This window comes from Phocoena phocoena, chromosome 6 (genome assembly GCF_963924675.1).
Source record: "Phocoena phocoena chromosome 6, mPhoPho1.1, whole genome shotgun sequence".
NCBI lineage: Eukaryota > Metazoa > Chordata > Mammalia > Artiodactyla > Phocoenidae > Phocoena > Phocoena phocoena.
In genome coordinates, this window is record NC_089224.1 from 97,682,253 (window position 1) to 97,706,169 (window position 23,917).

The window sequence follows — 23,917 nt, forward strand, 5'->3', positions numbered from 1 at the left end:
CTGCCGATGCAGGGGACACGGGTTCGTGCCCCGGTCCGGGAAGATCCCACATGCCGTGGAGCGGCTGAGCCCGTGAGCCACGGCCGCTGAGCCTGTGCGTCCGGAGCCTGTGCTCCGCAACGGGAGAGGCCACAACAGTGAGAGGCCCACGTAGTGCAAAAAAACAAAACAAAAAAAACCAGTGGCACCTAGTAGGTGTTATATATGTGTTTGCTAATGCTGTGATTATTATTGTTATTAATATCATTAATTTGAACGCTATATCAATCTTCCCAGGAACCCTATGAGATAAATAATGTTATTATCCCAGGAGTGTAGAGGAACACACATGAGGTTCAGAGAGGTTAAATAATTGGCCTAAGGTCACACAGCTAGAAAAAGCAGAGATGGGATTCACAGCACCTAGGCGAAGTCTGCGCACTTACCCATGAAGTTAGTTCACCATCAGGCACCAAACTGTACCAGCTTCCTTGCTTAGAACCCTCTCTTCACATGATTCCATTTACCCTTCCAGCAGCTCCGTTTGGTCAGAATAAGAATGCCCGTTTTGCTGCTGAGGAAACTGGGACACTGAGGTGAATTGCCCTAACTCACACGGACAAGGGGCTCAGAGGAGGAGACCTTACATCCCGTCTGCCTGCTTCTAAAGACCGCGTCCAGTACCCAGATGAACCCTCCCCAAAGCAGTAGATAGCCTCTTTTTCACTATTTCTGCTTTGTTGCCATTGACACAGCAGGAGACAAAAGTGAATGCATATATCCTTCCTGTGCCTTTTCATGAGTCATGAAGACGACAGTTTTCAGTTATCATCCCCCTGTGAACATTCCACTGCCCAAAGCCCATGCCCTTGACATTGCGCCATTCCGTGTTTTGGGTTGTATTTTTGTTTTTAAGAGCTCACCCTCCATTGAATATGGCCACACTGTTTTTTAGCCTAGGAGGAGTTTGACACTTTGTCCCGTTGTCATGGCAATGTGTTGGCGACAGAGGAGGCCGAGTTCAAAGGTCTGTTGGCCACTCACTGAGTCTCAGTCTTCTCTTCTGGCAAACAGGCATAATCACAGTGCAGTTATGTTTAGAGAAAGATGGAAATAGCGCCTATAGAGTGTCTAGCACAGTACCTGGCAGTTAGTAGACATTTCTGCTATCTTCCCCTTCCTCACTTCCCATCTCAGCTGGGGATGCAGAGGCCTCCTGTCCATCTCCGGGAAAAACGGTCCTGAGCTACGTCTTGCCATCATGAGAAGTGGCTGAGGCCCCTTGATCTCAGTCTCCCCAGCTGTAACGTGATGGGGGTGAGCTAGATGAGCCCCCCCAGGCCCTTCCAGCCCCGACCTCCAGAATTTAAATCCCAGGTCGTTATTGTTTTTAAACTGTGCATTTTAAAAGAAATGAGGGCTTGGGGAGGAGAAAGGAATTCCTTTACCCCGGAGGGTCAGAGGGGGTCACCGAGGGGACAAAGACGTAGGGAAGGGAGGTGACGGGGCGGAAGACTGCTGTGCAGGGTGGGCTCAAAGATCTGCAGTCCTCAACCGGGAGGTCTGATGGACGCATTCAAACACCCTTGAGTCGGCACCAGTTAGGATCAAGCCTGCCATCCAGCCTCAGACCACGGCTTACCACCTCCTTTAGAAGCCCGGGAGGCCTACCCCACAGAGAGGCCATTCAGGAATGAAAAGAAACAGGATGGCCTCAGATGCCAGAAGGGAGGAATCCTCGCCCTTCGTCTGGGTTGGCCTCCTGACTCCCAGGGAGGGGTCAGGCTCGGGAGGGCCCGGAGCTTTCCTGAATTCAAGGAATCAAGACCAAACTTTGATGTGCGCATTTGAAACGCAGCCTCCAAGGCAGGTGAATCTGGTAGCCAAGAACCGGGGCTTCTTTGTGGCATTTAAAGTGACCGGAAATCCACCTGCCCATTCAGGTGCCTTGATGTGCATCTGTGCAGTCAGGACCCAGGTAGCCCAGGAGAGGGGAGAGGCCTGGGGGGCAGGGGCCTTTCCTAGATCCGGACTCTCTGCTCTTTCTTGGGGACCGTGCTGGGTTGGAAGGGACATTCAATATTCATGAGCTGTGATCTCCACTTGAAGGGAGTGCCCTGGGGGAAATTGAAATATTAAACAAGTGAGGGATGTAGGCCTAATTGTATCCTCCTTTTCTTTTTTGGACAGAGAAGTAATGTGCTTAAAATAAAATGATGGATGGGCAGTCAGGACCCTGTGAAACCCCACTGCTGTGGTTTGCAGGATAAAGCGGCTGTGTGCTCTAACATATGCCATCAGAACCAGCCAGAGGGTGGGGCAGATTGGCTGCTGGGTCACGTCATGCCATTTATTCACACGTTTATTGATGGCTGCTGTGTGCCAAGCACTGTGCTAGTTGCAGGGGAAATGGCAGTGAACAAGGAAGGCCAGGGAGGCCAAGGAAATGACACTAATGATTATTTAAATGTAATTGTTGGAAATGCCACTGAGTGGAAATACATGTGGGTTTGTAAGTGAGGGAACTCCTCACGTCGAAGGGCTAGGAGAGGCCTCCTTGGAGACAAGACATTCAAGCTGAGACTTGAAGGTTGAATAGGAAGTGGACAAATTAGGGTGATGGAGTGAGGACTGCAAGAAGTTCAGACTGTTAAATCCTCGAGGCAGGAAAGAGCTTTTGAGGGGGTCAGAGAAAGTCATCATGGCTGGATGGTAGTGAGGGAGGGGAGAGAAGAGGCTGGATGCTGCAGGCTGTACTCCTCCGGTCCCTGAGGACCCCAGGGAGGCTGCTGCTTCCGGCATGAAAGGAGGAGAAGGCACGTCCTCTGTGTGCAGTCTGTACTTGCAGCCACGCCCCTGTACTGGGCACAGGAGGCAAACGCATGCTTGCCTAGATCGGGGGTCAGAAAACTACTGCCCGTGGCCAAACCCCAGGTGCTGCCTATTTGGGTAGATCGGGTTTGACTGAAACACAACTGTGCCCCTTGGTTTAGATATTTGCTACTAAAGAGACAGAGTTGGGTAGTTCCTAGAGACCCTGTATGGTCCACAAAGCCAAAATATTTACTATCTGGCCTCGTACAGGAAAAGTTGCTGACCAACTGCTGGCATAGATGGATGAGTCTGTAGGTGGGTGAAAGAATAGCCAATTAGGGAGGTCAAGGCGGATGAGAGACAGAGAGGTGAGAATACCACCTCATCCATCTCGCCCCTCAGCCTGTAGCAGCATAGCCGTAATTATATTCACTCCCCACTTTTTTTGTGTACACGTCAATTTCCCTCACCCTTGAAAGAAGTCATCCTGCCTATCCCTGTGTTCCCAGCATCCAGCTAGAGCCAGGCATTGTCTGATGCACTGAATCAAATGATACTTCAAAGCAGAAAAGAGTGGCTAGAGGAGCCCAGGCAGCTTACTGCCTAAAGCTTCAGACGGTGGCCTGGATCCTCCCTGGGCTGTAGAAAGGGGCACGTTCATGTTTATTAAGAACCCACTACATTGTCTCATTTCAAACCCACAGCATCCCTGACAACCAGGCATTCTCATCACCGCTTTCCAGATGACACAGCAGAGTCCCCAGTGTTTAAGTGACTTTTGAGAAAGTGACCTCCATTCAGTAAATGTTTATTGAGCTGGAAAACCAACACAAGAGGACACAAACTTTCGCAAGTGTCACATCGCATGCCAGCAGTGTGCCACACACAGGGCTCTCCTCTCTCATCTTTCAATCTTCTCGGGGCTGCTGGAAGGCAGGGATTATTACTCCCATTTTACACAAAAAGAAACTGAGGCTCAGGGAGATGAAATGACTTCTTTAAAGCAGGTGATTATTAAGTGGCAGAGCTGGGATCTGAACCCAGAACTGCCCAACTTCAAAACTAGAGGAGCCAGTGCCCTCCTCCAAAATACCAGAGCTTCTGAACCAGTAGAAGTGATGACATATGGATATGTGTTTCCAGTCCTATTCCATCTCTTCATCTCAAACAATAGTCCTAACAGTAGAAATTGCTCGTTATGAATTTAATGCTTTTCCTCTGTTAACTCCTTTGACTAATTGTGTTGATCCTATAGATAAGGAAAAAGCAGAGAGATGTTAAGTAATTAACCAAGGCTCCCAGTAAGGGATTCCAGCCCTGGAAGTCTGGCTCTTAAACCCTCAGGTTGTAAGACGGGAATAAAGACACAGACCTGCTAGAGCATGGACTTGAGGATATGGGGAGGGGAAGGGTAAACTGGGACAAAGTGAGAGAGTGGCGTGGACATATATACACTACCAAACGTAAAATAGATAGCTAGTGGGAAGCAGCCGCATAGCACAGGGAGATCAGCTCGGTGCTTTGTGACCACCTAGACGGGTGGGATAGGGAGGGTGGGAGGGAGGGAGACGCAAGAGGGAAGAGATATAGGAACATATGTGTATGTATAACTGATTCACTTTGTTATAAAGCAGAAACTAGCACACCATTGTAAAGCAATTATACTCCAATAAAGATGTTAAAAAATAACAATAAATAAATAAATTACATACACACACACACACACACACACACACACACACACAAAACCCTCAGGTTAGAACCACTAATTTATGCTACCTCTTCATCATTAAGATTATCTAATAAAAATGTGTACTCTCAAGAGCTGAAGAGCCTACCAGCAAACAGATAATGAGAAGGGGAAACAATGCAAGGTGCAAAAGGAATTTCACGTGACAGAAGGATCGGGGTCTCTTTAAGAAACGCGTCTGAAGTGTTTGTTTACAGATCATTAACTCCTCAGCAGAGGAAGAACTCAAAGCGATTTTTTTCTTGGCTGCTCCTGATTAAGTACCAAGGAGAAATTAAGATAAAGAAAATCTGAAATTATAATAATTTTTAAGGGACTGGATTTTTAATTCGCCGGGAAGAAAGGTAAAATATTCCACACCCAGCGTCTGCAGCTCCCCTTACAAACTCTAGGGTTGCCTCCTCTGGCCTCAAGGCAACAGCCTCAGGGGTCCTGGAAAGACAGCTGGAAGCAAATGTGATCCATCTCACACTAGTGTTTGTCTCTTTTAAGCTCCTGCTGCATACAGAGCTATGTACTAGGCAGGGTGCGGATGGGAGTGACAATTGGCCTAAGAAGAAGTCCTTCATTGGAGGACTCCAGAGGGCAGTGGTCCTTAAAGATGTGCAGGGATCGGTGTGAGGGGGCCCCAGAAGGAGTGGGAAAACCCCTGGTTGGGGGTGGTGAGTCTGTGAAAGCTTCCTGGACAGCTGGGCTCAGTAAGATCAGGTGCAGGGTCTCTGCTGATAAAAGTAAAGGTCCAGAATGCGGGTTCTTCTGCAGCACTGTGAGTAGACCAGTTGACCTGACGCAGCGGCACAGGGGACCGCTTCTAGCTCCAGGCTTGGTCCCCAAGCATCTTTTGCCAGCTGTGGAGCGGGAGCTATGTTCCTTACTTTATAGGGTAGCTGTGATATAGTCTTTCATACATTCATGAATTTATTCGTCACATATTTGTTGAGCACCTCTTGTGTGTCAGGTTCACGCTAAGGCACTGAGGATGCCAGATCTGCTGGGCTTGGGACAGATCCTGTTCTTCAGAAAGTGATCAATATATCAGTTTGAGTAGCTCAGTATGGTGGTTCTGTGCCCAGGCTCTGGAGCTTGGTTGCTTGGTTCAAATCCCAGTTGTGCCACAAAAAGGAGTTTCCTCATCTGTAAAACTGCAGTATTACCATATTGATATGCTACAGAGCTAGAAAGCACCCTAGGAGTGTTTGCCATTAATGCTCTTTGAGCTTTATTTTACTTTCCTGCAAAGCAGAGACAGCTGGAATGGTCAGTCACTCCTTCTCTATCTCACAATACCACCCATGGTCCTAACTCTGACAAGGTCCACACGTTTTAGAACATTAGCAGAAGCGGCAGGCAGTACCAGTGGCTTGGGTGAACTCTGTGATAACCCCCAAATCGAGCTGCTTTTCAAAACCAAGTCCCAGTTTCTGCTGGCTTCCTTTCTGGGCGGGAGCCTAATTAACTAGTAGCTGGAAAGAACTGCAGGTAGGCCACCCCCCAGGCAGAGAATTCAAAGGGAAGTGGAGAACTGTGTAAATAACACTGCTTTAAGGGGCATTTAAGCCAATGGTCTTTGTTAAGGAAATTGATGGCTTTGTAAGTACTGCCTCTGAAGGGAGTACTTGAGTTGACGGTCCCTCATCTCCCCTCATAAATTCCCTAATGGACTGTGGGCCCAGAGGCTGGGCCCGCGCCTGTTCGATCCCTTGCCAACAAAAACTCAGATTCCCCTTGAAAAAAAAAAATTTTAAGGTTTAACCAAAACATGAGTTACTGAGCCCTTGCAATTTAACTGGCACAAGGTAGCCGAGACAGATTGTTTCCTTTAGGGAAGGGAGACTCCTGATTCTTCACAGAATTTTTTTTCATGCTAGATGCCCGTGCTAGGCATTTTCTATACCGCTTCTCATTTTCATCCCCCAAACGTCTGGGAAGAGTCATTATTTCACCAATTGCCAAAGAAGAGACTGGGACTCAGATGAAGTGCGCTGCTCATCAACACCCGGCTAATTAGTGAAGAGCAGGGATGTGCCCGCAGCTCCATCAGACCCCTGAGCCCCCAAGTACCACAAAATCGCAGGGCATCTCAGAGAGAATCAGATCAGCCTGTCTCATTAGCTCCTCCTCAGCCTCCACATCCACACAAAAGACATGAACTGGGCAGCAGGGGTGGACGGGAGGGTATGGATTTTGGAATCACAGTAGTCAGGGTTTGATTCCTGAAACCTTAGGTAATGCCTTACCCTCGTTACACATCAATTTCCTTGTCTGTTAAATGAGGATAATAATAGCACCAAATACATAGGACTCTTCTAGGATTAAATGACATTACATAATTAAAAACATTTAACATTGTGCATGGCACGGACCAGGTCATCCATTCATTCACTTAGCAAATACCCTTATTGCATGGTAGCTATCATTTTTGTTTGTTTTTATTGAAGTATAGTTGATTTATAATGTGTTAATTTCTGCTGTACAGCAAAGTGATTCATATATATATATTTTTTTTACTTATATTCTTCTCCATTATGGTTTATCACAGGATATTGAATATAGTTCCCTGTGCTATACAGTAGGACCTTGTGTATCCATTCTATATATAATAGCTTACATCTGCATGGTAGCTATCATTTTAAGTAGAGAAGTACAGTAGAAGTAGGCTTCTGCTGGAAGATAAAGAGAGGGTTAAGTAGCCTCTCCTGAGTGAATTGCTAGAGGGATTTTCCAGAGTAGTGTCTGGTTAAATATGGATAAAGGATGAACGGAGACTAGTCACAGGAAAAGCAGGGTTGTGAATCCGGGGGGAGCTTCCACACAGGTGGGGAGGTGAGAGGGAACATGGTCCGTTCAGCCTGCCTGGAGCTGAAATTAGATTACATTAGAAAGAAGGCTGCAGAAAGCAGGCAAGGACCAGATTACGCCTTGTTAATTGTCATCAAGCCTCTGTCAGAAAATGCTGAATGAAGAACTCAGTACCTTCTGAGGTAGCCAATTTCATTTTCAGGGCAGCTGTAGTTCGTTAGAAGAGTTTTTTGCTGTGTCCCCTCGGAGCCTTCTCTCCTTCAGGTTAAGCAACTCCATACCTCTATGAGCATTGCTTAGTGATGGTGCCTACCTTGGGCCCCATCCTCTGACCATATCCTAGTTCATTGGTGGCCCAGAACTGACCTGTCCAGCCATCTCTAGGATCAGGGGGGGCTTCTCTGACCTCTGGTCTAGGATCGACTGTCTTCTCAGTAACGTAATCTGCAATTTCACATTCTTATTTGGGCCAACACCTTCTCCAGTTGGTAGAAACTGATCTCAGAGAGACTGCTACTCTTTGGAACTTTTTTTGAGCATGAATAGTTATGCTAACCCTTATCTGTCATCTCTGATGAAAAGCAACAGTGGTTTTGATTGATATTTTCAAATATTCCAGGTTAACTCTTAAGATTTAGAACCAATTCCCCTTCTTTTCTATCTTTCTTTCTCCTTCTCTCTCTTCCGTCTTTCCTTCCTTCTTTCCCCTCTTCTTTCCTTATTGGGAGGAAAGGGAGAGACATATACACACATTTCTATAAAAAACAAAAAAAATACAGTTCAATAATACAAACCAAACACATAGATTCAAATTAACATAAAATCTTCTCCAGGAACAGAAGAGTGGCCTACCCCATCATGCAAGATAAAGAAAACTTACCTCAGTGCACTTCCGCCTCTTGACTGGGCTTCTGCTCTTTAGAGCACTGCAGCATGTGTTATAACTTGGAGAATAAGGAAACTGTGGCTTGAAGGCCTCATCTTTTTGGTCTTATCTTAACCATCTGGCAGGAGGACAGTCTTCAAGGCTGGCCAAACCGACCAGGGCTCAGGGTGAGAGGGATCCACTTTGACACTCCAGTTTCTTGCGTGGGAACCCCACCAAGAACCCAGCACACTGTGGTCACGTTAGTCACTACAGTTATGCCAGACCGGGGTAACTGGCTTGGTTTTCATGTGGTGCCTTCGATTCCTTGGCTACTGGTAACATAGCATCCACTTGTCCAAAATTCTGTCTTCTCTGACATCTTGAGGATGCCTTAACAGACCGGTGGGCTAATTGTTTTGCAGGATTGAAGAATAGGTATGCATACATGCATACACTGACTTTTATTTGAATGCACTGTTTTGCTTAATGCTCACATACATGGATTTCTCACAGACCAATTTCTGTTTAATATTGCATATTCCCAATATTTATAGAATGAGCCTTAATTAGCCAATCCAACCCTTGGCCCATAACAATGAACTGTGCAGCATCCAGCGAGTTACTTAACCTTTCTGAAACTCTGAAACTTTCACTTGCTGTATTTGCAAAAGGAAGCATGTAGACTAGATAATTTCTAAAGACTGTTTTTTTTTTTTGCGGTACGCGGGCCTCTCACCGCTGTGGCCTCCCCCGCCGCGGAGCACAGGCTCCGGACGCGCAGGCTCAGCGGCCATGCCTCACGGGCCCAGCCGCTCCGCGGCATGCGGGATCCTCCCGGACCGGGGCACGAACCCGCGTCCCCTGCATTGGCAGGCGGACTCTCAACCACTGCGCCACCAGGGAAGCCCCTCTAAAGACCTTTGCAGTGCTAAACCTTTATTCATTCATTCATTCATTCATTCAGCAAATATTTCCTGACTGTCTTCTATGTTCTGGGATTGGAATGCAGTAGTGGGCAAAACAGCTTGTTTCTGCTCTCTAGGAGCTGCCATTTTGCTTTAGAGAGAATGCAATGATCAAGGAGACTTTGAAGAAGCAATATAATGCTATGTAGAAAATAAAATAGACTAGTAGAGTAGAGAGAGACTGGAGTGAAGTTAGCATGGTTAGAGAAGACCTCATTAGGCAGGTGATGACCGAGCTGAGACTGACTCAGTGAATTGGAAAGCCCATGTGATGATTTGAGAGATGAGTTCTAGATTGTACCTGTGATCATAAAATGTAGAACAACAACACGCGTGAGTGTTTTCCACAACACTCTTTTATCTGGTCATTACAACCACTTTCTCTAATGGGTAGGAAAGTGCTATTGTCATTTTCTTTTAATAGACAAAAAGACTGCCCCACAGTGATGATGTATGTTGCCCAGCACCAAACATAATCTGGTGACAAAGCTGAGCTTCAGACGTTGATTTCCGGTCCCTTGTTCCATCTGCTTTTTATCATGTCCTCTTCTACATTCTTCGGAGAGTTCTTCTGTACCCTTCTCTGTTTTAATTTGGCTGAACCCATTTCCCCATCTTCAGACTTAAAAAAGGATTTAATGATTAAAGGAAAGGTACAAAAATCAAGAAGCAAATACATTTTATTGTTTTTTTAATTTATTTATTTTATTTATTTAGTTTTGTCTGCGTTGCATCTTCGTTGCTGCGCGCGGGCTTTCTCTAGTTGCGGCGAGTGGGGGCTACTCTTCGTTGTGGTGCACGGGCTTCTCGTTGCAGTGGCTTCTCTTGTTGCAGAGCTCGGGCACTAGGTGCGCGGGCTTCAGGAGTTGTGGCACGTGGGCTCAGCAGTTGTGGCTCGCGGGCTCTAGAGCACAGGCTCAGTAGTTGCAGCACACAGGTTTAGTTGCTCCGAGGTATGTGGGATCTTCCCGGATCAGGACTCGAACCCATGTCCCCTGCATTGGCAGGTGGATTCTTAGCCACTGCGCCATCAGGGAAGCCCGCAAATACATTTTAGAATGAATCAATTGAAGGGAATCATAAAACAGTTTGATTTAACTTTCTTTTTTACTCAAGGGGAAACTGTAGCCCAGAGAGGGAAATGACTTGGTCAAAGCTATGGGTATATTAGTGGACATTTATTTTAGACTCCAGTTCTCTCGACCAGGCTGCTGATCTTGAGGAAGTGTCCCATTCTTCCTCCCTCCCTCCCTCCCTCCCTCCCTTCCTTCCTTCCTTCCTTCCTTCCTTCCTTCTTCCCTTCCTTTCTCTCTCTCTCTCTGTTTGGTGTGGACTGATGAGATCACATTAAAACCACTGATACTCCATTTGTAGTTTGCTATCTTTTATCACCTTTTTCTTTTAACCATTTTTTGTCGACTTCCTGCATATGAATGTTTCAGATTATTCTTCTGCATTTATTATTAGCCTATATCATGCAAAACAAATCTCATTTTGTTACTTCCTGCTCATACTTTTAAAGGCCTTTGGGTCCTAGGTATCACCCTTCCTCCTGTCCATGCTAAAATGCCTGTTTCATGGCCACGGTGTCATTCACTGCGGTACTGAATTTTACCCCTCTTTCATATAATGAGATCGCGCTGGCAACCAAAATAGACCCAGCTGAAAATCATTCAGGGCTTTGAACATTCTGCACATTGGATGTATTGTCATTTATTAGGATCACTATCTTTGCTTACAATCTTTTAGGCCATTCAAAAAACTATACTAAATTCAAGGTGATGTAAATGTATCTTCAGGTTTCAATTCATAAGGCCATCAAATATCTTTATTAAATTTCAGGCTAGTGTCCACCGCCTTTTCTCTCCAGATATTCCATTTCTTTGCAGATTCAGTCAAGAAAGAAAATAAAACAATATGTAGGACAGATGGTGATATGTCTTATGGGAGAAAAATAACATGAAGTGCTTTACATAGAATTGGATTTTCCTCCTCAGTATGTGCTAGGATTTATAATATGATATTATAATTAATATTTTCATTAAAACCTTTCTACAGTACAATCTACTGAAACAGATTCAAATCAGGTTTGAGACTTCTTCAATACAATCAATAACAGAGGTTCTGAAACTCGAAAGAACTTTGGCTATGAGACTGGCATTGTCTTAAGAATTAGGGGTGCAAATAGAAGTGTGATTGGGGCCAGCCCAGAAATATCTTACAATCCAAGAGCTTGGACAATCCACAGTCACTCATTCATTCATTCATATGTTCATTTATTCTTTTTTTTTTTTTTGACCACATTGTGCTGCATGAGGGATCTTAGTTCCCTGCCCGGGGATCGAACCCACGCCCCCTGTAGTGGAAGTGCGGAGTCTTAACCACTGGACCGCCAGGGAAGTCCCTCATTCATTTATTCTTCAATATCAATTACATAATATGGAGAGGCAGTTTTCTTGATCCTAAAGAAAGGGGTACATTTTGAGATAAGCTTCCATGAAACTTATGTCATCTAGAAGGAGGAGAACAATAAAAAATACAATTTACTTTTAGATAGTGAATAATACTGTGAAGAAATACAATAAGATTGCGTGCTACTTTCTAATGGGGATGGAAGAGTAAGATGTGAGCTTACTGTAAGTAGGCAGGGTTGTTATTTGAGGAAGTAATGTTTGAGCTAAACCCTAAGTGCAGAAAAGAAGAGATTGTGAAAAAAGCCAGGGGAGAAAAAGTGTTTCAGGTAAAGTAAATATCAAGTTCGAGATTTCTGGAACAATAACAAGTTTGGCTTATTTAAGGAATAGATACTTGTTGAATGGATGGATGGACGGATGAGTAAATGAATGGAAGGCAGTGAGCAAGAAGGATAATAGTAGGAGATGGTCAGATAAAGTGGGGACTTGGCTGTGATACAGTCTTTGGATTTTGTTCCATGCGAGGAGTTTTAGGTTGGAGAGTGGCCTGATGTAGTTTATGTTGTTAAAAGAGCACTCTAGCTGTGCTCTGGAGGAGGGAGGGTTGGGAGCAGACATAGAAGAGACTCTGGTGAAATAAGCATTGCCATAGTGATGGTGGCTTGGATTAGGGTGGTAGTGATGGAGCAAAAGTGGATCTTTTTGGAATATCCTGAGATAGAAGAGTCTACAGGATGGGCTCATGGACTTTATGTGGTATTGGAGGATGAACTGAAAAAAATAGAGATGACTCAGAAGGTTTTAGTCTGGCCATTGTCAGGCAATGTTATCATTTACTAAGATGGGGAAGAAAGGACTGTGGGAAGAAACCATTACTTTTATTTTAGACATGTTGATTTTTTTTTTTTTTTTCTTTTTGAAAGAGGTTTCATGTAAGTTTATTACTGGGTGATAGAATTCTTTTTTTTTTTAATTTTACATCTTTATTGGAGTATAATTGCTTTACAATAGTGTGTTAGTTTCTGCTTTATAACAAAGTGAATCAGTTATACATACACATATGTTCCCGTATCTCTTCCCTCTTGCGTCTCCCTCCCACCCTCCCTATCCCACCCCTCTAAGTGGTCACAGAGCACCGAGCTGATCTCCCTGTGCTATGCTGCTGCTTCCCACTAGCTATCTATTTTACATTTCAGACATGTTGATTTTGTGATGACTTTAAATAGATATTTAAGTAGAGATGGCATTGCAGGCAGCTGGGACTCAGAGAAGAGGTCATACCTATAGAGATGTTTGAGTCATCGGCACATCCATACTCTAACATTTTTATTTAAACACTGGGACTGGATGAGAGAGAGACTGTAGATAGATAAGGAAAAGAGGGCCCAAGACCTCACCCTGAAAGGTGGCAGCGTTTAGCAGAGGGAAGCAGCAAATGAGTCTGTGTGGGAAGAGCTGAGAGCCAGAAGGGATTAGGATGGCATGGTGGTGTGGGAATCCCAGGAGGGGAGTACTTCAAGAGGAAAGGAATGGGCGATTTCTTCACATGTTTCAGGACTGTTGGACGTCATAGTTAGTTTTAGCAATGCTGAGGTCAATGGTGACCTTGACAAGATTGATTTCTGTGGGGTGGTGAGTTCAGAAGCTAGATGGGAGTGAACTGAAGAGTAAATTGCCGGAGAGAAAGTGGGAAATGCAAGTTTAGATAACCCTCAGTAAATTTCACTGTGAATCATGGAAAGGGAAATGTGAGGTAGAAGACAGAATGGTAAGGATATGTGAACTGAAGGGAGGCTTTCATTTTTTTAATTTGTAAAATGTACATTGCTCACTTTTTTAATTAACAAATTTTACATAGGCAATATCCTGCTTTGCTGGTTTGGCAAAAGAGAATCGTGGCTCAGGGAATAAAGGGAAATGGCTTGTGCTAGACAAGTAGTGATGCAGAAGAGTGACAGGTCAGGCTTCATGGGGCTGAAGATGCTAGAGTTAAATCTTGATGGAAGACGCGAAGGCAAGGACTACTAGCCTTTCAGCCTAAGGAAATAAGGGGAGTGGAGAGCTCTGAGGCGTGAGTTCTGGGAAGGAACTCTATGCTTTTAGAGCGGAGGTGTGGTTGGAAATGAGAATAGACAGGGAAGTTGGAGCTGGATTACAAAAGGACTTGAGTGCTAGATGGGGAAGCTCAAATTTTGCAGGAGTCAATTAAGAATTTCAGACATGGTCAGATTTAGGTTAATCACTCATAGGCTGCTTTATGAGAAGGTGTTGAAGTGGGGAAGACCCAAAGCCAATTATGAGAGTGTTGTAGGGGGCGAGTGGACAGAGGGGAGGCTGTCCTGAGCGTGCTTTCTGTGGGCGTGGAGCTGGAGTGATCATTTGAGACTACGTCCAGATTCACTCTTCTTTTCCTAGTGCTTTGGGTTTGCTAGATGGCGCCTGATTGTCCCACCGAAACACAGGAAGGAATTTCTGGCCCGCTTTGGTATGTGGCCAGCCCTTGACGGAACCAGAAGCCCACTTAAACTCCTCAGATTCAGCAGACCTACTCGACATCTGAAGCTTGTTAGCAGATTCATGGTTCTTTAGAAGCCCTTCACCACCCTGTCTTTTGTACTCTGGACAGGCTGATCTGGTGGTGAAGGTTAAGAACAAACCTTGGTTTGAATAGAACTAAGTGAGGTCAGCAATGTGGGTTTGCCTTGAAGCCTTTAAAAGATAGGCAATATAAAATCCAGATATTCTGTTCCAGAGGAAACATTTACCAGTACAGCCGCCACCCTGCCTCAAGCTTCCCCTTTGTAAGCCTTCAGGGCTTAAGCACTCCACCCAGTTTCCCCTGTTCCAAGAAGCTATTATTTGGACACAGCGATTGTACATTTTTTGGTCTCTTTTTGTTGTTGTTTGGATGAGTTGTTATGTGGCATGAAGTTTGTTGTGGTTGGACCCATCCTAAACAAACAACTGAACTTAAAAAATACTATTTTTTCTGGTGTTTAAAAAATAGAAAAAATAGCAATCGTTGGACTAAAAGAGAATATCCTAATGCCAATCCTGTTCTCTTAGCTGGAAATAGAAACAGATGCTAACTTCTCAAAAGCTGACCCATCTTCATAAACAAGAAGTTTAGAAAGATAGGTAAATCTACCCATCCTTTGGAAGGCAGGCCACTAAAACAAGTGCGTGTTCAAATTCTTTGTATCCTCCTTGAGTCCTAAACCAAATCCATCTCCTATTACTCATAACTCTCATCTCTCCACCTGCAGGTAGCCTTATTCTTGTCTCAGTGGGCTCTTGACGTAGTAACCCCATTAGCTTCTCAGACTTGTTATACTTAGCCCATACCAGGGGCTGTCGTGAAAAGTGAAATCAGAGATTCCCAAAAGTAGTATTGAAACTTGGTTAAAGATAACAAACCATTTTGTTCCAGAATTATATACTGGAAACCCGATCTGGTAAGGTGGCACGGTGCAGTAGAAAAGGATCGTATTATGGGCTTAAGAACCAACGTTCTGGCAAATTTTCTTCTAAAGCCTTCGGAAAATTACTTCAACTTTGCGAACCTCAGTTTCCCCATACATAACATGAAATAATCACGTTCAGCTCCAGAATCATCATCGTCATAGACCATTTATTGATCACCTGTTATATATTAAATGCTTTCCCTGCATTTACCATTAGTCTATAAGTTCTGTGGGATCCTCAGGGTTCCAGTGGTATCACAAATTACCAAAGTTTGTAATCAAGGCAAGTTAATCAGTGTCCCCTAGTTAGGTTGAAATAGTTCCGCTGTAAGTTATTTTCTTTTTCCTCAGGTTGTTGCTCCCCGCTGGCCCCCTTTTTTTTGGTTGACTTGGTTCCTTGCTGTTTATATTGAAAATAGCCCATGCACTCTCTTCAATCATTTCTATTCTTGAAGATTCCTTAGGATCTAGGGCTGGGTAAACAAAAGTAGACATTTCTAATTAAGAAGACTTCTCCTCCACCCCCTACCTCGCCCCAGTATCATCATGGTTAAGAATAAGTCCCGTTCCTTTAAGACTCGTGTCACTTTCCATCTCTAAGTCTATTATGCTGTTTGAACACACCCAGCACTTTGTTGAGGCAGTCTAAAATGTAATCTTGTTTTCATTTTACAGATGGGGAAACTGAGGCACAGGGAGATGACATAACATGGCCATGCTTATCCAGTAATCAGGGACAGATAAGGAGCTTGAATCCAAGGCTTCTGACTTCAAGGATGAGAACTCTTAACAATAGGTCAAATGCCAACCTTTGCTTATACTTAAAAGTAAACTTGTTTCATCTCCCTGAGACTTGGCTTTCCAAGCTTTCAAACAGGGGTGACAATTCCTGCTTATCTCAGATAGTGTCCTTCAGACATGCTTCAGGAGTGCAGAGGCCTGGCAGTTCATCCTGATGCTCCAGACAGATGGAAATTGAAAATTAAGTCGTTGAGAATCGCCATCAGCTGTGTCTGTCCGGTTACAGAGTGTCCATCTGCCTTGGGCTCTTGGAGCTGAGCTCATCTCTGGCAACTGAAAGCTCAACCAGGGAAGACAGACCTGGCAGTGTCTCCCCACCAACATCAAGTCTCCTAGCTGGTTAGAGCAGATTTCTAAGTGTCTCACTACGTGAAAGAGAGCAAATCTGAAATGAGGAGTACGCCCGTATCAGGGGAAGGTAGGGTAAGATGGAGAAATTGGACTGCCCAGTGGAATTCCACTGTAAGCTAGTCACCACTGGTGTCCCAGTTCCTTTCCCTTCACCCCGAGACCCAGTCTAAAGAAACGTTTCAAAGGGTACAGAGCCTAAACTATATTTGGACGAGAGTATGTGCATCGAGGGTGCTGGATTTTCCTCATTCATTCATTCAACAAGTATTCGTTTTCACAGTACCCCTCCCTGTGGGATGTATTATTACCAGTGCCACCTAGCTACTACCTGAGAAGGCAGGGGGCAGGATGCTCAGCGGACGTTGGTATTGACTTCAAGCTCTTTTCCCTGAAACCTGCTCAGCTCCCAGCATAAAGTATTCAAGAAGCACCAAATAAAATGGTGTAATGAAAACAGGAAGGCTGGTTTTGTTTTATTGTTTTGTTGTTGCTGCCTTTGTTTTTCCTGGCCACACATTTGTATTCCATTCCCCACCCTCCTTTCTTCAGTCCTGGGGGCATGGGAGTAGAGTGGGAGAGAGAATTCCCCAGATGAAGGCTGGCAGATGCAGCTCAAGGGCCCCTGGGACTCTAGTAGCAAGAGAAACTGAATAGCAGAGTGCAGGGATGTTATTCAAAAAAAAGGGACTCGCAGCAGCTTTGTCAGCAGACTCTTGGGGGAGAAAACAGTTCTCTCTCTCCCCCTCCCTCACCCTTCCTCTCTTCCTCCCTCCCTCTCTCTCCCATTTCCCCCAATTTCCTATCCCTCTTTTAACCCTCCCTCTGCCTATCTATCTATATATCAACTACATGCTACATATAACTGCCTATCTAAGTACATATTTACCTACCTATGTCTACCTCTGTCTCTCCTCCAGAACCTCCAGGGTCCACTGGCTCTAAGCAGACAGATAGATTGAGGTCTTCAGCATAATCAGGAAGAAATTAACCTTCACAAGAACTCAACTCTAGCCCCAGTCCCTGCCACTCTGAGGTCTCTTTGATGAGGGCATGAATCCACTTATCTTAGAGAGCAGATCATGGGTGATCTTATGATAATCTTACCCTATTTGTCTTCATAATCGAGGAAAAGAAAGGTGGTCCCAGGAGTCCGGCAACCCCGTGACCTTATCCTCAACAGGGTGTGCCTTCATTATTCTGTAGATACGGTGTGCAGGGGGAAGACCTCTCTGCTAGATATTAAAAGTCCAGGATCCTACTTCTAGCCCTACCACCAACTCTCTCTGTTGTCTGGAAGCAGATGCCTTACCTCCTATGGCTCTTAGTTTTCCGTTCGATAAAATAGGTGAAGGGGCTGGGATTGTACACATCATCTCACGAAACCACTGCAACAATGCTGGATAAATATTATCTCCGTTTTTTTTTTTTTTTTAATGAGGGAAATGAAGTTCAGAGAGGTTAGGTTATGTAAGCCCTGTGCTGCTTGTATATGGCCGAATTCGGATTTGAACCTAGTTTTGTCTGATGCCAAAACCTATGCCCTATGCAGTTCCCTTTCTTGGGTTTCTAGAGAGTAAAGTCTGGATTGATGGCTCATCACTCTTGGATTGGGCCTGAGTTTTATTATATGTAAGTTGGCTCCATTCACCAAGAGGTTGGAGCTACTGAGAAGTGCTGAGCCTGTATTCTTTCCATGCTTGAACTGCCGGGCATGCTACTGGTCACTGGAGTCCTCAGCTGGCTCAGACTCATCCTTAAATAATTGAATTATAATGGACTGATTTATTCTGGCTCTTTTGATAGTATTTCACTATGTAAACTGTTTGCAGAAATAAACAAGGGATTTTGGAGCTTGGAAGGGGCTCGACATTCTGCTGCCCCTGAATTCAATGATTCCTTTTTCCAGATAGTCAGCATCACAGAAATCCAAGTCTTATTTCTACTTGACCCAGGCTCTTTCTATTTGGGGGAATGCTGCTTGAAAGGGTTTCAAGTGAGTACTGATTTTATACGCTGATTCAATTCAGCCACTTAGGAATAAATTGAACCCTTAGGAGAAGAGTATTTTTTCTCTTGACCATTATTTAATTTTATTTTTTTAAAGGGTTTTTTTTTTTTTTTTTTTTGATGTGGACCATTTTTTTTTTTTTTTTTTTTACGGTATGCGGGCCTCTCACTGTTGTGGCCTCTCCCGTTGCAGAGCACAGGCTCCGGACGCGCAGGCTCAGCGGCCATGGCTCACGGGCCCAGCCGCTCCGCGGCATGTGGGATCTTCCCGGACCGGGGCACGAACCCGCGTCCCCTGCATCAGCAGGCGGACTCTTAACCACTGCGCCACCAGGGAAGCCCGATGTGGACCATTTTTAAAGTCTCTATTGAATTTGTTACAATATTGCTTCTGTTTTAAGTTTTGGTTGTTTGGCCGCGAGGCATGTGAGATCTTAGCTCCCCGACCGGGGATCGAACCCACACCCCCTGCATGGGAAGGCAGAGTCTTAACCACTGGACCGACAGGGAAGTCCCTTGACCGTTATTTTAGAATAAAGCTCATTCCTGTCCATTTCTTATGAAAGTTGTATGGCTATCTTGAGAGGTTGTCCTGGCTGGGACAGTGATTTCCGTATTACAGATGGGAAGCCAGTGACGCTAATTGTGCAGAGTTACATAGCTAATATAAGGGGCAGAAGCCAAACCCTGGTTAGAAATGGGGCTTCACGCCATCATTTTGTAGTAAGTAGGGGAAGGATGGCCTAGATCAAGCAGTATCCTCAGGGTGACCATATGTTCTGCGGTATTTAGATTTTCTCAGGATATGTGCGTATCGCCTGGACAGTTTTTACTAGCTTTCTCTCTCACTCTCAAAGTGCATTATTTGGACGATAAATTATAAGGTCACTCCAAAACACTGGATAGGGACTAGATTTTGAGGTGCTCACTGCCTTTTGAAGGAGCTGCTGTATGTAAACATGATGGCCACACAGTGGGATAAGTGTAAAGATGGGGATCCTTGTAAAATAGGAACCCACATAGGAGGGGGCACTTAGCTTTTCCTAGCAGAGTTGGGGATGTATCACAGAACACCTGACATTCAAGTTATTAAAAGTTGGGCAGAGTGATCTCTTTTGGACGGCTACCTCCAGATTTCTCCTTGTGTGTGGTTCTATATTGCAACACCAAGAAACGTGTACTGTGTATGTCCTACTTACTTAGAAGGCATCCATTTAATTCTGTGCTTCTCTGATCTTTGTTCTTGCAGCTAAGTGAGCATCATTGCAGCCAGCTGCAGCTTTATATTGTCCCAAGCAGAACTCCTTGCTGGGATTTGAATTACGTGGGAGCTTGAGAACTCACTTGGCCTTTAACTGAAACACCTACTATATCCAACAAGGCCCTAGAAGCCTAGCACATTAGACAGGAAGGGCTCCTGGAGTCTCAGTAGCTTCGTCCCCTTCAATGATGATTGAGCCCAGAGAGGGAACGAGATGTGTCTAAAGGAACAGAGCAATTTAGTTACAGACCTGGGACTGAAGCCAGAGTCTCTCATGTATCAGTGCACTCTTTATGTCAAACTGTAATCCTCTTTAGAGTTAAATAAACCTCAGTTTGAGACCATGAAGTTCTGTGGTGGCAGATAACATACCCAGAACTTGGACAGTGGAAAGCCTGAGTTTGAAACTAGGGTCTGGCATGAACGCACTGAATGACCTTGGGCAAGTTATTAAAGATATGTGGGATCTCGGTTTCCTAATCTGGAAGACTAAAATAATAATTTAAATAATAACATCTTTCTCACAAGCTTGCTGTGGGGCTTACTTGGGGTAATGAAGGTGGAAATGTTTGTCAACTTTTGTTTGTGTGTGTGTAGTAAAAATCACATAATACAAGGTCTACCTTCTTAACAAATCTTTAAGTGTACATACGGTTTTGTTACCTATAATCACAATGGTGTACAGCAGATCTCTAAAACTTATTCATCTTGCATAACTAAAACTTTATACCCATTGAACAGTAACTCTGAAATCTCAACCCCCTCCTGCCAGCCCCTGGCAACCACCATTCTACTGTCTCCTTCTATGAGTTTGTTTTACATACATCATATAAGTGGAATCATACAGTATTTGTCCTTCATGTAATGTCCTCCAGGTTCATTGATGTTGTCACATATGGCAAGATCTCCTTCTTTTTAAAGACTGAATAATATTCACCTGTGACTCTCAGTGATGGGCTTGGCCATGCTGGTGGCGCTGCTGATCTGATTCCATAGCTGCTGATGACAGATGAGGCCAAAGAACAAACATTGATCTGGTCTCTCCCTTCTATGTCTATCTCCTGTAGATGAACCCAGCCGGTGCTATTTCCATGATGGTGATGGGGTATGTGAGGAGTTTGAACAAAAAACTAGCATCAAAGACTGTGGTGTCTACACGCCCCAGGGGTTCCTGGATCAATGGGCATCCAACGCTTCCGTATCCCATCAAGACCAGCAGTGCCCAGGCTGGGTCATCATCGGCCAACCAGCAGCATCCCAGGTAAGCTCCCAGCCACACGTAACATTTCCTGCAGACATTCTGAATCTCTGCTCTGCCCCTCAAGGTTGCCCATCACAAAGAACAGTGTCATTGGACATGGCCACTTGATCATATCTCTAGCCAAATATAATTTTTTTTTTAATGCATATATAGGGAATTCTGTAGCAGTCCAGTGGTTAGGACTCCACGCTTTCACTGCCAGGGGTACGAGTTCGATCCCTAGTGGGGGAACTGAGATCCTGTAAGCTGTGCAGCGTGGCCAAAAAAAAAAGCGTATATAACTTTATCATATTTGTATCAAATATTCCTCCATAGGACTGTACCATTTTATATTCTTATCGGGAATGTATGAAAGTGTTTGTTTCTCTCCAATTTTAACAAGAGTGTATTGTCAACTTTTGGATTTTTACTGTCTCCATAGGTAAGAAAATGTCATCTCACGTTGTTTTAATCTGCATCTCTTTTACTACAGTGAAATTGAGATTCTTTATGTGTGTATCATGGTCATGTTCCTTTCTTTTTCTATGAGCAGTCTCTTTATCCCATTTTTCTATTGGGACTTTGGTCTTTTTCTTCCTGATGGTTAAAAGTGGTTTATTTACCAGCGAGATGAGCTCTTGTTTGTGATGTATGTTGAAAATATTTTTGCCCAGTCTGCAGTTTTTCTTTTGACTTTGCTTTTAATGCTTTTTTCAAAATTTTTTATAAAGTCATTTTTTTAAAAAAATTGTATTGATACGTAGTTGATTTCCAATGATGTGTTAATTTCTGCTGTACAGCAGAGTGACTCAGTTCTACACATATATATTCTTTTTCATAGTATTTTCCATTATGGTTTATCACAGGATATTGAATATAGTTCCCTGTGCTGTACAGTAGGACCTTGTTGTTTCACTATTCTATATATACTAGTTTGCATCTGTTAATCCCAAACTCCCAGTCTTTTCCTTTCCTACCCTCCTCTCCCTTGGTATCCACAAGTCTGCTCTTTATGTCTGTGGATCTGTTTCTGTTTCATAGAAGTGACATCATATGGTATTTGTCTTTCTCTTTCTGACTTACTTCACTTAGTATGATAATCCCTAGGTCCATCCGTGTTGCTGCAAATGGCCAAATGCAATCCTAAGGTCTCATGAGACCTGTTTGTCAGCAATTGGACATGGAAGGGTTAAGGGCAAGAAACACCAGCATAGTAGGTGTACTGACTGTCCTCCTGTGTCCCTACCTATTGTAAGTTATATTTGGGGAAAGCTCTTCATTTTGGATATACCACTGGAATTCAGTGGGATAAGAATAAATTCTTGGGGTGAGTCTCACTTTCGAGGGGGGCAGAGTGTCAAGTTGTGTGCTCCTTGAGCACTCTCCCGTGAATTAACAGTGCCTCTACCATGAATTTGCTGTGTGGCTTTGGGCTAGTGTCCCCACCTCTCTGGGCCCCATTTTCCCCATCTTTAAGTTAGAGAGTAGTTGAGCTGGATGATCTGCAAGGACCTTCCCAACTCTAAAAAGCTGTGACTCGTTCCTTAGTCCCCAAATGCACTAGTTATGTCCCAAGGTTCTTCCCCAAGGGACCGTCAGGTTAGTTGAGGGAGCAAGAGTGTTGGGGCCACCAGAGCTGATGTGATTCTCGGGATGGCCATACTGTCCCCAGAGCCCCCTTTCCAATTATCCTGCTGAGCAAGCACCTGCCTTCTTCCGAGATTCCTGTTTCCCAGAGACACGACTCAGTGCTTCCTACTCCCTGGCCCCGTAGCCGTTTCTGAGGCCGGCCTCCCTCCTGGCCTTGCAGATGAGCCATTACTCCTAGCCAGTCCTCTCTAATATTGCTTCCCTGACTCAGGGTCGGTGGGGTAGTTGGGGGGAGGCCTGGTTTCTAGATGAAAGAGAAATGTGACCTTCTGGGGCCCAGTGAAAATAATCTGAAGAGGTACAAAAGGAGTCCAAGCTCACTTACAGTGTTTATTTGATCATTGTTTCATTTATCTGGTTGTGTTTACATGCATTAGATCCTTTATTGATTCATTTGCTTCCGACTGCCCCAAGGAGGATGGAAAGAAATGGAAGCGTGGTATTCCCTGACGTTTCCCATGTGTAGTGCCAGCCGGGTGCATGAATGAATGAACGAACAAACGAATGAATGAATAAATGAGTGCTTGTGTAGGCCTCGTCCTGCCCCGTGCCACCTCTGTATTTGCTGTATCCATCTCTGGTTACACCCAGGCTCTGAGCTCTAATTACCTGTTTCTGTGTCTGGCTCCCCCTTTAGACTGCTAGTTTTGTGAAAACAGTTTTGAGATTTTATTCACTTTGTTCCCCCATCTTCAAGCACAGGTCTACATAAGACCAGGAGTTCAGGAGATGTGTATTTAATTGACTGTAGATACACACACACGCTCACACACACACACACACACACACACACACACACGCACATTGCTACCTCTCTCACACAGAGTGTCCTGCTTCAGGAACAGCAGGGCTGGCCGGCAATAGAGCCAGGAATTCCAAATTCAGCACCTCCATCCAGTTCCTAGAAATGTTTAAAAAACATCTTTCAAACAAGGGTATTATTAACACACTCAGAATCTCACATGAGCAGGTGTTGAGGTAGCAGCTGTGCTTAAAAACCACCCAAAGTTTATTGCTACTAATGTGAGAAAAGGAGAGAAAGAATTTTCCAGTCTTAGCATTTGAAAAGAGACTTTGTGGGGCAATTATTCCAGTCTCCTAAGGAGGGGGCTGTCAGGAATCATGGGTGATTATCTCTTCCTAAACAAAAATCCAATTAAAAAAAATCATTATAAATACTAGCTCTTCGATCTACAAAGAGGAGATGAGGAAACAAAATCATCCTATTGAATTATTCATTGTAACCAATTTTATTTTAATGAAATCGACTAGGTTCCATTACTCTGGGCTTGGACATAATCTTTGTTACAAGGAGACTTCAGCTGTAACTAAATTTGCAATAATGAGATCAACTCACTGGAGAATACAGGGTCAGGGTAGGGGATGTGTGTGCCGTCTGGGTGCAGGGCTGGGCAGGGCGGCCTGGAGGCCTGCAGGCCTGCAGAACAAAAGTCCCCCCAGTTCCCTGTCTCAAAGCAAGTACCTAGAAGTCATTCACACACCGCCCCCATCATGCACAAGCCAACATGTGCGCACACACACACGCAACCTGCA

General features: G+C 44.4%; 1 protein-coding gene across 1 annotated transcript in view; it reads left to right on the forward strand.

Moving 5' to 3' along the window:
• Nucleotides 1–23,917, forward strand: part of PAPPA (pappalysin 1) — a 251,444-nt gene that overhangs the window by 124,082 nt on the left and 103,445 nt on the right. The window contains exon 10 of the mRNA XM_065878999.1: nucleotides 20,541–20,734. Coding sequence (XP_065735071.1) covers nucleotides 20,541–20,734 — 194 coding nt within the window. The remainder of the gene's footprint in view (nucleotides 1–20,540; nucleotides 20,735–23,917) is intronic.